Consider the following 18798-nt stretch of genomic DNA (forward strand, 5'->3'; position numbering starts at 1 on the left):
TGACAGGCTCCCAGGCAGCTGTTGTGAGGGGAGCGGTCTGACCAACAAAGCTAAAAGAAAAGAGCTGTTAAATATTAACCCTGTTATCTGCTTCCAGGGGGCTGGCAGCTGGAGAGGACAATGGGCAGAGGGGCTACATGTTGACCTTCGTCATCGCTTACCTCCGGGTGGGTCACTCCTCTGGCTTTCTTTCTGCATGCGCTGATGGGCAGGTGGGGCGGGCGGGGAGGACGCGGGCTGACAGCAGATAGTGAGCAACGCAGAAAGGCTGCAGAATGTGACCTCGGGGGGTCTTTGATTTGATCTGGTCACAGTTGTTGTCAGGGTGTCTAACACTGAGGTATCTACACCATGAGGAGAACACAGTGGTTGCAGTCAAAATGACAATGGAGAGTCTTCTTAGGTCAGTCCTGTCAGAGGCCTTTTTGATCATCCCAGAAACAAGCAAGGGGTTTACGTGCACTTTCGTAACCAGGCTTTCTGTAGTAATATGCTTTCTTAAACATCAGCTCTTTTTTTTTTTTTTTAAATATGCAAGTTATGGCTTGAAAGTTTTAAATGGAAAACTGTGCAGTGTGTGCTCACTACAGCGCTTGTCCTTCCATTGTGTTGTCGGTCCAATTGCGTCAACAAAACCTGAACAAATAAAACGACTAAGGACGCACCATCTTCTATCACTTAAATAGTTCAAATCCGTAAGCTGTGGTTCCAAAATAAGGTTGGGGTAGTGGAGAAATTTAATAACTGGCCAGTACACACACAATAATTCACCAGGTTTCTACAGTGCATGTAAATGTACTGAATAAGCATTAACCTGTCAGCCTAATAATGTTAATATTGTATTCTGAGCAGGACTTGGGGATGGACTACTATGTGATCGGGGAGTCCTTTGAAACCTCTGTGCCTTGGGACAGGTAAAGACACTCATATGAGCTGTAGGCTTTTCTCTGTTTAGTTTAAATAGCTGTAAACATTTTTCTTTTCTCACCTCCCACACAGTCAGTCCTAAGAGAGTGCTCTTTCTTCCTCCTGCTACTGTTTCTCCTACTTCCTTTTTATTTCTCTTCGCCTCTGTCTTTGACATTCACCTTAATGCCTGCCTTCTCCCCCCCCATTAACCGGCTCTGCGTTGGCGGAAGCTTTGCCTCCTCAGTCCACCCCAAAAAATTCAAATATGAGCCACTACCCATTTCCATGTCACATGCCACATGTGTGTGTTCTCTTCTCCATAAGTTTTCTTCATATTTTGTCCAACTTTCCACACACAACTTCACATTATTCTTCACATACCTAACGGGAGACACGCCACACAAAGGGGTGTGTTGTATAGGGTGGGGGGGGAAAGAGACCAAGAGATCAGGCGGGAAGCGCACATAAGTAGAAAGGCCTGGGTCATTCACCCATCCTCTTTCACCCCCCCCATCCTCCACACACGGCTGCACATGCTTAGGACTGGCGGCCATTTCCACACCAGTGGGAACCTCTCCCACTATGGTCGTCATGTTAGTCTCCTCCTCCTCCTCCTCCTCTTCCTCTTCTTATGTCTTTATCTACATTTTTAATAATTTTGCATTGCTCATTAATTCAGTTAAATTTAAGTTCCCTATACATATATGAAAATTGTGTTTTTAGATAAACAAATATCACAGTTTAGACTTTATTTTTTAATCTGGTTCCTTTTTCTTTTTTAATTCAAACATTTGCTTTATTTCCAGGGTGTTGGACATTTGCCGGAACGTAAAGGCACGCATCATTCAAGAGTGTAAAGACAAAGGAGTGCAGTTTTCACCGTTATCCACATGCAGGTAACGTTTACAAATGACAGTTTTAATGCAAATTTAGGCTGATTGAAGAGAACTCCAATCCTCTAAGAGCTGGGTATCATCAAACATTTTAGAGACAAGTACAGATACAACAACTGAGTTTTGCTCAACACTTATTTTACTTAAGTACAAAAAAAATGTATATGTGTATATATGTATATGTGTGTGTATATATGTATATGTGTGTGTATATATATATATATATATATATATATATATATATATAAATATATATGTGTGTGTGTATATATATGCAATACATGTGTGTATATATATGTGTGTGTAGATATAGGATGTGTATATATATGTATGTATATATATGTGTATATATATATGTATATATTAATATATATATATATATACTATGTGTATATATATGTATATATATGTGATATACATATGTATTACGTGCATATGTATGTGTGTGTGTATTATATATTATGTATTATATATATGTGTATATATATATGTGTATATATATACTATATATATGTATGTATATATGTATGTATGTATGTATATGTATGTATTACGTATTATATGTGTATTATTATGTGTATATTATATACGTATATATATGTATATGGGTATATGTATATATATATATATATACATATGTATGTATGTATGTATGTATGTTGTCCTAGTTTTTCGCCCTTAAAATACGGTTTACGTTAATGCCGTTAATAACCTAGCGTTGAAGTGACAGCACTAATATATATATATATGTATATGTGTGTGTGTAGTGTGTGTGTGTATATATATATATATATATATATATACACACACACACATATATACATATATACATATATATATATATAATTAGTGCTGTCGCATTAATGTTAGTTAACTCGCAGTTAATTACAATTAATCGCACATTTTTATCTATTCTAAATATCCCTTGATTTCTTTTTGTCCCATTATTTTTTTTCCCATTTTAATGGCGCTTATCAACATGGAAAAGTGGATTGGCTTGTTTTGTGCTTCTGTCGCCTGGCTTTGAGGAGGGGGCGGAGAATTCGCAATCAGCTGTATCCTGTGTGCTTGGCCATCAAGTGGTATTTCAGGACTGGACGTAGCACGATGATAGCTCAGTTCACAACGACAAAACACAGATCACTCTTTGTTCTTGTCAATGGAACCATTTGGCAACTTTTTTAAAAGTAAACTTTCCATTCAGAATCTTATTAGCATCCATTTCGCTGCCTCACACTTAAAATGGGTTTTATACGTAATGTTAACAATCTAGCTTTCACTGATTGTAGCACTAATATATATATATATATATATATATATATATGTGTATATATATATGTGTATATATATATTATATATATATATATATATATATATATATATATATATATATATATATATATATATATATATATATATATATGTAGGAGAGTGAGTACGAAAAACTATTATATTATATATATATATATTACATAATTATTATGATATGACCATTATATATATATATATCAGCATACATGACTATTACAAGCAAGCATATTACATGCGCATTATTATATATATATATATATGTGTATTATTATTATTATATATAATTATTAATTATATATATATATATGTGACCATATATATATATTATGTATATTATTACATATATATATATATGCAGTATGTGACATATACACATTATATATATATTACGTATATATATATATATTGCATATGCGATTATATATTAATATATATTACGTATTATATATATATTATATATATATATTATATGTGTAGCATTATATATATATATATATGCGGCATATATATATTATATGTGTATATATATATATTATGTGCGATTATTATGTGTGTATTATATATATATATACGATTAGTGGATATATTACATATGTGCATTATTATATATATATGTATATATATATATATTACAAGTAAGTATTATAGCATTATATATATATTACGTGTGTATTATATATATATATAAAATATTATTATTACGTGTGGATTATACGCATGTGTACGCGTATATATGTATGTGTATATATGTATATGTGTGTATATATATATGTGTATATGTATTGCGGTGTGTATGTATATATATATATATATATGTATTATCTATCTATCTATCTATCTATCTATCTATCTATCTATCTATCTATCTATCTATATTATATATATATATATATATATATATATATATATATATATATATATATATATATATATATATATATATATATATATATATATATATATATAAAATCAATAAATAAATGCATTCAGCAACAAAAAAAAGCACGCACAGCATGTATCAAGGCTCCAAGCTATCACTATCCAATAAACCGAAAAAGACAAAGTTCTCAAATGTTTCTCTTCCAATTTTTGGTCAACAAATCCCATGAAAAGACCAAAACCAACAATGTGTTAGTCCATCTTTCGATACTTTCTGACTTCCCTACTCTGTCTGTAGCACTCAGCCCCAAGCCCATTAGTTAATACTGGAGACAAACATCTTTAAAAACAGATCACAAATATGTACTTTCAATTTAGAAAGAGGCCAAGTCACTTATTTTTTATTTTTTTGCAAATGTTACTCAAACAGGAGTAAATAATGTTGGAATACCAAAAAAAATCATATTGAGGTGGTATACCCAGTCCTAACCCTGACCCTGGGTGAGTTAGCAAAAGCCGCACAGACGGACAATCTGACAAACAGACGGCGAGCCGGTCAAGGAGCACCAGGCTTCTGCTCGCCGATTGCGGACAGATTAGGCCTCAGCCTGATTATGCGACAGCCATTCATTTCCCGGCTGCAGTCTGTCACATGATGGATTTGTCCATTTAACCTCTAGAACAGTCAGTGTGCCAGGTGATGGGCCATGTCAAATGAACAAGGGATCTGCACCCTGCTCCTCCACAGGGAACAAGGCCAGAGAGAGAAAGAGAGAGAGAGACAGAGAGAGAGACAGAGAGAGTGAGAGAGAATGCAAACTGGAGAAGCATTTCATTCTTAAAGTTTTTTTACACTTTCTTAATGGGAGAATTCAAGCTGCATTTTATCTAGAAGCAGTCACATGAGCAGTACTGATATTTAGTTCTGTGTAAAACAACAAACAAATTTTCGGTCCCGCATCAGCGAGTCATCCTGTTACCTGCAGCACAAATGTGGCTCAGATGATCCAGTAAAAGCATTTGATGGCCATGTAATGTCTGATAATGTAATGTTATTAAAAGTGACAGCGCTTCCACGTAGCCTCCGCTTTCTGGAAAGCATGAATGGAATTGAGGTCAGCGGTTCACAGAGGCAAAGCAAAACCTCCCACTTTGTCTTCCAATTATGAAGGAAAAAATGCATTTATTGTATGAAAATGGAGCGCCTTAACAAAACACTGCTCTTTGTGTTCATGTAAATTAGATTTCAGGTGCTGAAGTGTGTGTGTGTGTGTGTGTGTGTGTGTGTGTGTGTGTGTGTGTGTGTGTGTGTGTGTGTGTGTGTGTGTGTGTGTGTGTGTGTGTGTGTGTGTGTGTGTGTGTGTGTGTGTGTGTGTGTGTGTGTGTGTGTGTGTGTGTGTGTGTGTGTGTGTGTGTTACCTGTTCTCTTACAGGGTGACTCAGACATACGACGCTGGTGCCTGTGTCTACTTCTACTTTGCCTTTAACTACAGGGGACTCAGTGATCCAGTGCACGTGTATGAACAAGTGGAGGTATGACCAGTTTCATTTGTATCAACATGGCATGGTCCAGTACATTCATAGCTCATAACATATCTGATGTGATGATATGTTAAATCTCCAGCACCCTACATAGTAAATTTCAGAACATAGTATCATATAATATGAATGATGGTTTCATTTTTTATTTTTTTTTCCCCAGCATGCAGCTAGAGAGGAGATCCTTGCCAATGGAGGGAGCTTGTCACATCACCATGGAGGTACTACAACCTGAAAAATACACGTGAAAATATTGGGTCTGTTTTTGCAAACATGTACAAAACGGATGCAAATGATTCACGAGTAGAACAATGAATAGGATGACATGATTTTTGCACCTTCTGCTTTTGATTTTCATGTATGAACAGAGGTTGCACTTAGAAGCAAAGGCAGTATGGCGAGCTTTCCCAGCGTGCTCTTCCATGCTAGCCAGCAGGCTGCCAGTTGCACTATAAATGTGCATTTGGTCGGAGGTCTTTCATCGCTTCCTTCGTGTGTCCAAAATATGTTCCTGCGGCTCAGATGAATGGCTCTGACTTGGGTATTTGTTCATTTCAGCAGTGACCAAATGAAGCGCGAGCAAGCGAGGGCGGCGAAACAACTCTCTGGGCCCCATCAGGGCTAACCGAAATGGCTGCCTTATCTATATTGCCATCCGCCTCGCTGTTTTCATACATCACTTCGGGCTATTCATCACACCTGTCAAAAACAGTATGCAGTGAATCAGCTGCGATATTAAATCACAATTTTTCCTGAATGCGGGGACGGGTTCAAAATTAAAAGATTGCTAATAAAAAGGAGGCGGCAGGCAGGGGTAAATGATGCCGCCGTTATCACTGGCTGTATACTGACCTCCAAACGGTGGCCCAGCCACCCCGAGCAGCACAGGGAGGTGACGGGGGGGGGGGGGGGGGGATATTGATGCAGCTCCCGCGTGCGAGGCCGACTCTGTAATTGTGATTAATAACAGCGGGGCTCGCTATCTGAGCACAGACAGGCCGGTTTGTCTGCCCACAATCAGCGCTTGACAAATGGAGCTAGTTTCACTGGGTTTTGTGTATCAAACAAAACAGATGTAGTCAAGGATGGTGAGGTGGGAGGGCACCAAAGGAAATATACATTTCCGTGGCCCTGTATTTACAGCAGGTCAGTGTTTGCTGCGTGGGCGTAGGTAAAGGAATCTGGGCGTGTAGAGCGCTGTATCTCTTTCTCTGCAGGACATAATACTCAGCTAACACCACTATGTGTTGACTGCTGTCCATCACAAAAACGCTGACAATTTTAATTTAATTTTGCTTTGATTTATCACTTGAAAAAAATATGTGTTAAATGTTTGATTATTGGCTGGTTCTGAAAGCCAGAATGTTGGGAGAAATGTCCTCTTTAACTAGGTCACCAGTGTCGCAGCGGTGAAGAGTTGTTGAACATCCATCACCAGGAGAGCCATCCATCTATCAGCCGATACTCCGGCCTCGGCCATATCGCAGGAAGGCAGGGCTGCTACCTTACCCCGTCTTTAATGCCCTGACCCCCATTTGTCACAGAAGCTTGGGGAGAGCGAGAGCGTGTTGAGGGGTTGAGGCTCAGCATGGCCACTACAGTCTCCTATGTAGGAGGGCCACCCCGGGGTGCCCAGCATCTTCACCTCACCTTGTGGCTCTGCAAAGCTACAATCTCGCTTACTCTGCCAAACTCCCCTCCACACAGGTCACTGCACTTAGGAGGTAGAAAAATGACCTGATTCAGTGAAGTTCATCTTGCCTTTCACACTGCCCATCCCCAGGCTTTTCCACACAAGAGAAATGTGGCACTTCTTTAAAAAGAAATCTTTCATTTCTGAAATAACTACCTGCTCTTCTTTGCATGTCTCAGCTGCACAGACCTAGACTGGTGAGATTGATTGCAATAGCAAGCAAAAAAGAGGGAATATGACAAGATAGATGTGTAAATTATCACAGTGATGGAGGCAATGATGCAGTCCCAGCACCTTCTGTTTTCTCTCCTTTTCCTGAGAGGAGGGAGGGATGGAGGAGGAAGGACTGAAAAGGACGAGGTTGTGGAGAGCAGGGTACTCTTTTAGTTATTGGGTAGCAGCTGATTGGTCCCTCTGTCACCATCTGGAGGTTTGTGTGGTATCAGAGTCCCTGGTGACCCTGCGTCTGCCCTGTTTTGTCAGGAGACGGGCCTCACCAGCCTCACGGCTGATCCCCATCTGGGTTTCCTGGCTTGACTCTCATAACAGGCGGCCCCTTCCCTCAACATGCCCTATTAACACTGGAGCTCCCCTGCTAGTGATGCAAAGAGAGGAGTGCAGAGAGGGAAGGGAAGGCGTGTGACCACTCCCATTATACACCTTCCTTTTTTTTAGGCCTCCCTATCTTATCTCAAGTGATTACACTGCTGGTTCCAAGCGTTTACTCAGCGAGCAGCACCTGTTCTAAACTGCTCTGTTCTCAAATATATCTTTTTGAGTTTTGGAATATAGATATGCTGTGTTTCTTTCAAGTTAACAATACCTCTAAAAGTTAAGGTGGATGTTCTCACGAGGCCGTACTGAAGCGCTGCTGTTGTCTGATCTACCCAGTTCTGACATATTTAAAGTTAGCATTTTCATTAGCATGTTTCTTTCTTACTTAATGTAGCCAACTTAAAGTCCTTTTAATTAAGGCCCTTTTCCTTTTTCTCTTTTGGTAAATGTGTGTGTTCTTGTGAACTAGTGGTCAAAGGTGCAGACTGTGTCAGACATCGTCCACAGATCGACTCAGGCTGGCGACTAAAGCTGCAACTATTAACAGTATCTATTATTTTTCTATCAGTATTTTAGTCTAAAGATTTTACAAAAAATGTGTCATCACAATTTTTTAGAGCCCCCCCCAAAAAAACTAAAGATATTCAACTTACACTGATATAAAACAGAGAAAAGCAGCAAATCCTCACATTTAAAAAAACTGGAACCAGAGAATCTTTTGTCGTTTTTTGTTTTAAATTGAAAATTCTCTCTAGAATCCTGAGAGAATCCTGCCATGCTAGGCATGGCATGATTAACCTTTTTAAAGGTTAAAAACATGTGCTATTGGACTCCTATTGTGGTAAATGTAGTTTATTTAGGAATATGTAACATAATAATGTGGGGCCCACCTTAGTTGATACACCTTAATGGTTCAACCACCTTAACAAATGTGCAATTAAATAAATGACCAAATGACACACAATGAGTCTGGGGGGCACTTGCCCGCTTTATTTGGTCAGGATTTTTGTTGGATGTTATTCCCCTGCTTCTACTGTATCAACTATAAAATAAAGCAAAATGCCAAAACAAATCTTTAAAACAAAGATGCATTTAATTTCTCAGTATCTATAGATAATGGGAAAGCTCAAAATCCTCATTGTACAGATTGTGTTTGAGTTTACACATGGTTAAAGAAAGTCTGCAGCTTTATCAGCTTCAAAGTTTCTATATTATTTGAAGTTCTCTAACAATAGTTTGGCTCTCCAGTAAGGTTTTTCCAGTCCTCCGCAGTCACCAGACCTCTCGCTGGCTCCAGACTCTCCACTAAGAACCTGTCGGGCACAGACGCCGTGGAGTATGTCAGACTGGACAGCTGGTGAAGCAATGGGCACCCTCACTAGGATTGGTGCCACAGCCTCCCTCGCTCCTCAGGTTGGGGGTTCGGAGGAGGAGAAGGGAGGGTGAAGAGTGGCTGCAAGCCAAAGTCCTGCTGACAGAGGACCATTGTGTGGTGCTCCGCAGTTGGCTTTGGCACCCTGTTGGTGATCAGGCCAGTGTCGGAGGGCACAGAACAGCGTTCAGGACAAGCAAGCACAACACCCCTCGCAGGTCAGCTGGAGGAGCTTGTGTGCACAATGAGACAGAAACACACACACAGACAAACACTCCAGCAACTCTGGAGGGAGGGAAACAGAGGGGAGTGGTGGCTCAAAGAGTGAGGGAGCCGGGGACGGCCTACTACAGCCGCCAGCCGGCCCCTCCTCTGGGAACACACAGAGCCTAATGAGTTTGATAGTCTGCTGAGCTCCATAAATCATGCCATGCAAAACATTTCTCCTCTCTGAATAAAAGCATTTATCACCCTCTGTTTATTCACTCACTCTCACAAGATTGATTGGCTCCCAGCAGCCCGCTGAGCAATCAGCCGTGCCGATTCCTCTATTTCTCCCCCTCGGTCCTCTTCCTTGAGTTTGTTTATTTATTTATTTTCTCTCCTCTGTCATTCAGTGGGGAAACTTCGGAAGGAGTGGATGAGAGAGACCATCTCGGATGTCGGCATGGGGATGCTTAAGTCTGTCAAGAACTACGTGGACCCCAAAAACATCTTCGGCAACAGGAACCTCATCTAATTTCCCGCTCACCTTAATCTCACCTTTTTCTAAAAAGCATCTTGTGCATTTTGGATTAATAGATACTAAATGTGAATTGAAAATGGACAGAGATGTTGTCTTTTTCATCAAAAGTGTCATTCGGTGCCATCTAAATATTCACCCAAACCTTTTCTTTTACTTTAATTTGCACTTAATATGCTGTAACAATCATTGTCACTCACGGTGAAGCTCATTTTTGCTGTTGTTGTTGGAGCTACGGCCATGATGCAACCAGACATAATGCAACAAAATCTTGATTTTTGTCATATTTTCTTATGTTTAACCATTTCCTAAATATCCTTGCCAACATGGTTAATTCATCGGTTTTACTTTCTGTGTGTGTGTGTGTGTGTGTGTGTGTGTGTGTGTGTGTGTGTGTGTGTGTGTGTGTGTGTGTGTGTGTGTGTGTGTGTGTGTGTGTGTGTGTGTGTGTGTGTGTGTGTGTGTGTGTGTGTGTGTGTGTGTGTGTGTGTGTGTGGGCACTTCTTTGGGGTTAGTTCTAGATGAATGCGCTCTGTGCCTTTTCTAAAGCTTATGTCTGCCTTCCCCCCCCCCCTCCTACTAAACACTCTGCTGGTGTACACTGAGTCCCTTTGTGAAGAGAACAGAACTTGGACATGTTTCCTCTGTCTTCATCCTTCACTTGCCCTCATGCCTGTTGTACTGACCTATTGCCATAAGAGACTTTTTCTGGACTGACTGCATGTGTGCGTGTGTGCCTCTGCCCCACCAAATTTTAACAAGCACCCCCTCCTCCCCCCTCCCCCTCCTAGTAGTACAGTATGATTATACAGAGAGAAATTACTTGTGTGTTTAGTTTTTTGTACTGAAAGTGTTTATCTTACATGGTTTGTTACTAAGAAAGTGAAGTGGGGGGAAAAAAAAGCCATTGCGTTTTTTCGATCACGCCTGCTTCAATGTGACCGCGCTCGCAATGTAAGCCCTATAGATCCCGGTGCTCACGTCCAACCAAAGACTCAACACATCAGATCATGCAAACATACCATAAACATATGTTTGACAATGTGACCTTCACACACATTTACTTACTTCGTGCAAAGCTAAACTATATTTTTGAATCAACATATGCAACGATAACCCTTCTGAGAGCTGTAAAATGTAGATATTTGTTACTGTTACATGTCCTAAAACTTTCTACATCATGTTTCTTATGTTAAAGACACTGTATTGAATTATTTCTGCTTTATAGATTTTTTTTTTCCCTGAAAGTTTCCCTTGTTAATCTGTAGTGTGTAAAGGTTTTTTTGAACGGATACTGTAATGTACCAAAATTTGGTACCAGACTTGTTCCATTGTCACCATTGATTTTGAAGCAAAGTAAAGCTTTAAGAAAGCTGTTTGCTGATGAATCTTGCCTTTTTTACCTTCTTATCTGTGGTTCACATTTTCCTCGACCACCTTGTCCTTTTTTAATTCATATTTCCCCAAAATAAAAGAACTTATTAGGGACCCATCATGTGACATTTTACCTCGGTGTCAAAAATGTGCGAGAGCTTTTGAACGTTATGGATGTACCTTTTTTGTTATTTTCCACTTCTCTTAACAACGTAACATCCGAGTACATTGTGTCTGTTTGTGCAATAAATTGAACTAAAAAACCCCATTTGTTTTATGTACTCTATCTTTCAGCAATATACAACACTGTTCAGAGATTAATATAACCCTTCCCTCTCATACATCATTTCCAATTCAGCTCTTCAATAATAGCTTTTATTGTCAGACGGTGCTAAGAGGGTCAATAGGAACCTGACAGCAGGTTTTGTTGGACCTGCGCCACACTAAGCTCAAAGTAATACAGCACAAAGGAGTTCACCACAGTCTGTCTTTTTCTTTATGACTGGAAGATAATTTTTTTTTAAGCACAGGCTCATTTGGGAGTCATCTTCACCCACACAACCACCCACACACTGCTCGCTGACGTCACCGCCCCCTATCAACAGCAATGGAGCTCAGCCTTGGACAATGAAATGCGCTGCAGTTACCACACTCCTCACAATGTATCTTAATAAAGAGGACTGTGTGAACGAATACAGGAGACATAAGTAAGACATGAAGGACATTTTCTTTATATGACTGTAAATGTCGGACTTGTAATATTGATTACAGATTCATGTATGTATGTGCAGCTAATTCCTATTTTCTTGTTTTAACTTTCTAACATGACTGCATCATGCAGTATCTTTTCAATGAAATGTATGTATACTGTACCTGCAGTATTTCATTGATACATTTCATGTGTAAAGATACATTTGTCCACATGAGGTCAGCACTGCACTGGAAAAAAAAAATACTGTAGGCAGGCTATATGTACTGACACAGACGGTTTAGAACGGAGGCTCTTTGGGACTGAACGGCAAAATCAGTGGTGGAGAAGTATTCAGGTCAAGTAGCAATACTGGAATATAGAAATACGCCATTACGTGAAGTGAAAAGTCCTGCGTTGAGAATGCCACTTAAGTAAAAGCAGGCAATGTATAGAAAAATGTACTATTATATTATTAGATTCTTATTATGAAGTGTTAGTAAAAAAGTAAGTAGCATTTTACTGTTGTAGTTTGCAAGGCTGAAAGTGAGTTTTGTGTAGGCTGCTTGTAGTTGTTAGAGTAGGCTAATAAAAAAAAAAAAAAAATCAGTAATTGCACCTGCACTTGAATACTTCTGTCTTAAGGGTTGTACTGCATTTCAAGTCGCATTCGTTACAGAGTTAGAACAAAAGTCACATGGAAAAGTCCTGATAAACTGCGTGAGAATGGAGAAAAAGAAAGATGATAAATCAGCTGCAGCAGAGAAGAAGCTGCAGGTGTATCTGCGGCCGCAGGAGGGCAACATACAGAAAACATACGATATAAACGTCTACGTTTACGGGCCGCATTAGTGGGTGGGGGTGCAGTCGGGCCGGGGGCCTGCTGACCCCAGCGGGCAGCTAGGTGACCCACATCAATTAAACGCACCCAGGATGTTGCAACACCAAGGTGCTGGCCAAGTCAAGCTAACATGCTAAATGCTAACATGTTCGTGGACCTCCAGCGATGACTTCTGCTTTCACTAAGGAACTTTTACCGTCCGTGAGATGGATGTGGAGGACTTTCTGCTGTTGGTGAGCGCAGATAAGAGCCTCATTCAGCTCAAAATGTTTGGAAACTTTCAGGAGCGCAGTGGGACCATTGACTGTAAATATTATAACAGTCTATGAGTGGGACCAGACAGGCCGAATGGACTGGTTATTGGGACCAGACAGGCTGAATAGACTAGTTATATAACGTTACTGGGATCAGACAGGCTGAGTGGACTGGTTATTCTGGGACCAGACAGGCTGAATAGACATATAACGTTACTGGGACCAGACCGGCTGAGTGGACTGGTTATTCTGGGACCAGCTCAGGCTGAGTGGACTGGTTATTCTGGGACCAGACAAGCTAAGTGGGCTGGTTATACTAGGACCAGGCAGGCTGAGTGAAGCTGGTTATACCGTTTGTGCCAAAATTAAGTCGACATGCTAACTGTCTGCTTTGAGAATGAACGAGCAGAGAAGTTGAACCTGGAGACAGGAGAACTTCGAGGTGCTCCAGACTCACAGAATGACATCCAGACAGGTAAGTACAACAACAAACAACAAACCATTCATAGTTATATGTCAGTGGTTGTAACCGTTGTAACTTCCTGTACATGAGAAACAACCGCTGTGTTGCCTAGTAACTATAGCATTGTGTTTGCATCTCTGTTTTCGCTTAACCCTTGTGTTGTCCTTCGGGTCCCAGTGACCCGAAGGACAACACAAGGATTATGTACTTCCCTTTACTTTGTTGAGAATTGCTCTCTAAACAAGGGTTAATACAGCAACTTAGTTCTTGTTTGTACAGCATTTTGGTCAGCTTAAACTGTGTTTAAATGTGTTCTAGAAATAAACTTTACTTACTTACTTTACAAGAAACAGGGTTTAGAGAGCAATTCTCAACAAAGTAAAGGGAAGTACATAATCCTTGTGTTGTCCTTCGGGTCACTGGGACCCGAAGGACAACACAAGGGTTAACTGTGTGTGTGTGTGTGTGTGTGTGTGTGTGTGTGTGTGTGTGTGTGTGTGTGTGTGTGTGTGTGTGTGTGTGTGTGTGCGCGCGCGCGCTCTCTAAATATTGTTGATACATCTCTGTGTTGACTGCAGGGGCGTAGTACAAAATTCTGGGCCCTGTAGAAAGGCATTTTCTATGGGCCCCTCCCCACATCCAGTTATTCATTCTAGCATCTTTTTGGGTACTCAGTTTGTGTAATTTATAAGTGATCATCAGTTGTAAGCAGGCTGCAAAGTGTCTTCCATAGAAATTGAATTTAGTGGTGGTTTGGACATCAGGGATCTGGGGTCAGATGTTGTTAAAGGTCCAGTGTGTAACGTGTTTAGTTGTTTATTATCAAATCTGTGTTACCCGTTCACAAACTTGTCTTTTTTCATGAATATTTACCTCCACCATCAATTCCAAGTATTCCTTTTGGCTTGAAATTTTACATTTGCATTCGCATGAACTGGGGTAGACGCTCCATAATCATGCGCCTTCTTGAAATATGTTAGCCGGTAAGGGACATACAGGACATACTGCTCCACCTTTCGTGTTTTTGCTGTCACATGATAAACTCACAGGTGCTGCTAATGAAATGGAAATACTCAAGTAAAGTACAAGTATCTCAAATACTTGTGCAAATGTAAGTGTCAGAAAAAAAAACAAAGACATATAGTAGCATATTTTTATTTAAACTCTTGACAGAAACATTGCACATTTGCCTTTTCATGCCTTAGGTTTCTTTCAGTTTAGCCCACTGTAAATAAATCCAAAGCCCAACTGGGAGAGGAAAGAAGAAATACAAGAAGCATGTTACATTGCAAAAAAGACAAAGTAGAAGTTTGGCCACATTTGGAGACCTAATAGAAAAATAGAACAGAGATATGTCATCATCAGTCACGTAACATGATGCAATAGAATTTAAATCATGCATTTCCAATGATATAATGGGTTTACTGATGAAGTTCAAAGTACGAGGTATTTGTTGGCTCACATGTTTGCTACATCCTTAACAAGTGCTTGAATTTAATACTGCATAAAACATGCAATTCAAAATGTTTCTGGTCGACTTCAATTCAGCTCTTCAACTAAAATACAATAGAGCACACAGATCCATGCCACACAATGTGCACAGTCACGTTTTAAACTCCAATTAACAAAGCTACAACACAATTCATAAGGCATACCCCCACCCGAAAATAATACTTATAATCATAATAATAATATCAAAATAATAACTTGACTACATGGGCACTTCAGTACTACAAGTTTCAGTGTCTCAGTCTTCTTTTGGGGATTATAAAAGCCGTTTAAGTTTGTGAGCTTTGAGAAAAGGACAGAAGTCAGATTAAACATTTTAGGAAATACACTTATTTACTTTCTGGCAAGTTAGATAAGAGGATACCACTTTAATATAAAGCCCGAGACACACCAAGCCGATAATCGGCCGTCGGACAGTCTGGCGAGGTCAGTGACTGGAGTCTGTTCGGTGTGTTCTGTGCCGTCGTCCGTCCGAGGGGCAGTCGGCCTTCATTTTGGCCGATTTGACGTGTATAATCGGCGGGGCGGGCACTGCCGGCAGTCAGACTCAAATGAGCCATCTGATTGGTAGAGTGCTAACCCAGAAACGGGGAGCGGAATGAGCGTGACTAGAATCTCTCAAAATCTGACGAAAATCTTTTAACCTTGTGTGGTCCTTCGGGTCCCAGTGACCCGAAGGACAACACAAGGATTATGTACTTCCCTTTACTTTGTTGAGAATTGCTCTCTAAACCCTGTTTCTTGTAAAGTAAGTAAGTAAAGTTTATTTCTAGAACACATTTAAACACAGTTTAAGCTGACCAAAATGCTGTACAAACAAGAACTAAGGTGCTGTATTAACCCTTGTTTAGAGAGCAATTTTCAACAAAGTAAACGGAAGTACATAATCCTTGTGTTGTCCTTCGGGTCACTGGGACCCGAAGGACAACACAAGGGTTAAACTGACCTTTGTCGATCTGAAATGAAGACAGATTCAGCAACTGCACAGCCTATTTCTTGCTTAAAATGTTTTCAGAAACACGTTTTGGTGAACTATTTTAGTACAATATGAGATCATATTCTGAGCAAGCAGCCATGACAGTCTGTCTTTGAATTTCCGGAGAAGCCAGACCCACGTGACGCGTTCATCCAATCAGCTGCCGGTTTTCATTTTTGGGCGACAATACAGATTAGCGCCGCCTGCTGTTATATGTGTTCCGAGGCCCTTTTTTTGACCAACTCAGGCACACTGATCAGTCCAACTGCCTTTTCTGCCGAGGGTCAGCCGTCTGGTCAGTGTGTCTGGGCCTTAAAGCTACTGGTTAGCTTAGCTTAGCCTGGCTTTGTACAAAGGTAACCAATCCACCTAGCAGCACATCTAAAGCTCTCAAATTAACATTTTATATCCTGTTTACTTCGTACAAAAACCAAAGAGTAAAAATTACAATTTGTTGTTTTACAGGGGGTAATGGCTCAGACAAGTTGCCAGGCAACCAGGGGCAGCTGCAGAAAGTTGCTTGTCCTGTCCAAGAAATAGTCAGATTTCTGTAAACAAACTAAATACAACATTTTAATTAAAGAGGTGCTGGTAGGTGGATTTTGTTCCAGAGCCAGGCTTGCTGTTTCCCTCTGTTTATAGTCTTTGTGCTAAGTTACCTGTCGGCTGGCTGTAGCTTTATTTAGGAGACAGATATGAGAGTGGGCTCCTCATTTAATTCAATATATTTCCTAAAATATCAAAACTATTCTTTTCAAAGTAGTTTAGTGAGTTTATATTCAATTTAACGTTACTTTATGTTGCAGCTGTCAATGTTAAATCAGTAGATGAAATTTCTGCAGAAATTAATGTGATATTAGAACAACTTCATCAAGGCACATTGTGTGTGTTTGTGTTGTGACAAGTGAAACCCTGCATTTATAAAATTGGGCAAAATAGATTTCTATATGAATATAATAATAGTAATGCTTTGTGGCTAAGATGGGATCAAGACATAACTGCAGTCATTGGTTTTTATAAATTATGACAAAAAATATGTCATGGTTCAACATGGATTTCAGTACTACCTAAGAATCTTGGTGAGGAGGCCATGCATTTTTCATTAGGATCTTAAAACAAGGCACAGGAAGGGAGGGAGCGGAGCACTCAATTTGCATTGCAAGCGCTGTCACAGGTCTTGCTGTTCCTGAACCTCTTTATCCTTCAGAAACTCTACAGCCACATTGCAATCCAGAGCTTACATGTTCTTAAACAGCACTTGTAAATAACTTAATAGCTTATTTATAGATTTACAAAAAATATCCCCGTTCCCCCGGACAAAATGCAAGCAACGAGGAGGTACCAAGAGCAAAACGAACCACAGCAGAGACAAACATTCCTCTCTCCAATATCTGTGCAATGCCCAGAATAGTTAGTGTTAGCTCACTGGTTGACATGTTAACACAGTGGTTTGAGCTTCCTTTCTGATGTGGTGTCATCAGCTGATTTGTAGCTGCACCGATAAGCTCGCCAAACACAGCTCTGTCAGCCTTCAGCACAGGAAGGCCGAAGAGAGCCGAAAAACCTCCATGATAGCGCCGCGCTCAAGTCTAAAGCTCATCTCTAGCAGCAAAAGCGAAGAGGAGCAGAGCCCAAGAACCTCTGCATGCACTGCCTCTGTTGCAGGCTGCATTTAAGAGGAAGTAAGCCTAAGAGATCAGCTTGGAGATGGCATCAGAAGCTAACTAACAGGTTTAGATGGTGGGCCGTCAGCATCGCCGCTGCAGCAGGGTGTGCTGCCTGTTTTGGCCACAGTGCAGCCGCTTGTTTCTGTGCTGTCTCCACTGCAAGGGCTCGATGGTGCAGAAACACTCTGGACACATTGTCTTTTCCTGTTCAGTTCCTCCCAGTTGGCCCTGTTAGCTTTGATCATGTCAACCATCGGCTGAAGTTTTGGATTCAACTTGACAAGAGTCTAGAGGGAGAGAGAGGAAGGGGAGAAAGATGAGAATGTAAAAATACACATGAAATATACTGTGAAGACAAAACACTATCAGCATGAAAAGCAGAGGCCCCAGTCTGTGCCCCCGTCATGTGTACCATTACATTCAAGTCACAGAGCCATTTGTTTTTCTTAAAAATAAATACCTGGTAATATTTTGCAAGAACCTACAGGCAGGCTAACAGCTCTCAGAGGCTGTATGTAGGTACAGCGGGGCTTTGAGCTAAATGCTAACATCAGCTTGCTAGCATGTTAGCATAATAACATTTGCTAATCAGGACTAAAGTACAGCTGAGTCATTAGATTTGAAAGTATTTGTGGCCGGGTTAGCTCGGTTGGTAGAGCGTGTATAGGGGTTTGCTCCTTGATGCAGCGGCCGCGGGTTCGACGCCGACCTGTGGCCCTTTGCTGCATGTCATTCCCCCTCTCTCTCCCCTTTCATGTCTTCATCTGTCCTGTGGAATTAAGGGCCTAAAATGCCCAAAAAATAATAAAAAAAAAAAAAGATTTGAAAGTATAGAGAGCCGAAGTCCCGCCCCTTCCGGTGGACCTCATGGGACCTAAACTTGGAAAAAATATGAACGGTAGTGAACGGCAAGAAGCAAATTATTTTTTGATCCCGTTTGAATTGAGCCATGGATTACAAATATGATGTCCGTCAATTTAAAAGATAATTTTTCAACCGAAGAAAGTCTCAGTTACCCGTAGGTTTGTCGTAGTACCACCAGTGTTGTAATGTAACGGAGTACAAATACTTCGTTACTGTACTTAAGTAGAAATTTCACGTATCTGTACTTTACTTCGCTATTTAAATTTATG

At 40.4% G+C, this 18798-nt stretch overlaps 2 protein-coding genes across 2 annotated transcripts in view; one reads left to right on the forward strand and one right to left on the reverse strand.

The window, feature by feature from the left end:
- The window catches only part of agps (alkylglycerone phosphate synthase), a 30470-nt gene extending 18935 nt beyond the window's left edge, over positions 1–11535 (forward strand). Inside the window, exons 15-20 of the mRNA XM_039818072.1 lie at positions 98–167; positions 853–914; positions 1716–1805; positions 5426–5525; positions 5695–5752; positions 9769–11535. Of these exons, the coding sequence (XP_039674006.1) occupies positions 98–167; positions 853–914; positions 1716–1805; positions 5426–5525; positions 5695–5752; positions 9769–9890 (502 nt within the window). The 3' untranslated portion in view covers positions 9891–11535. The remainder of the gene's footprint in view (positions 1–97; positions 168–852; positions 915–1715; positions 1806–5425; positions 5526–5694; positions 5753–9768) is intronic.
- A 4723-nt stretch (positions 11536–16258) lies between these two features.
- pde11a (phosphodiesterase 11a) overlaps positions 16259–18798 on the reverse strand; it is a 46325-nt gene continuing 43785 nt past the window's right edge. The window contains exon 20 of the mRNA XM_039818618.1: positions 16259–17952. Coding sequence (XP_039674552.1) covers positions 17719–17952 — 234 coding nt within the window. The 3' untranslated portion in view covers positions 16259–17718. The remainder of the gene's footprint in view (positions 17953–18798) is intronic.

This window comes from Perca fluviatilis, chromosome 12 (genome assembly GCF_010015445.1).
Source record: "Perca fluviatilis chromosome 12, GENO_Pfluv_1.0, whole genome shotgun sequence".
Classification (NCBI taxonomy): Eukaryota; Metazoa; Chordata; class Actinopteri; order Perciformes; family Percidae; genus Perca; species Perca fluviatilis.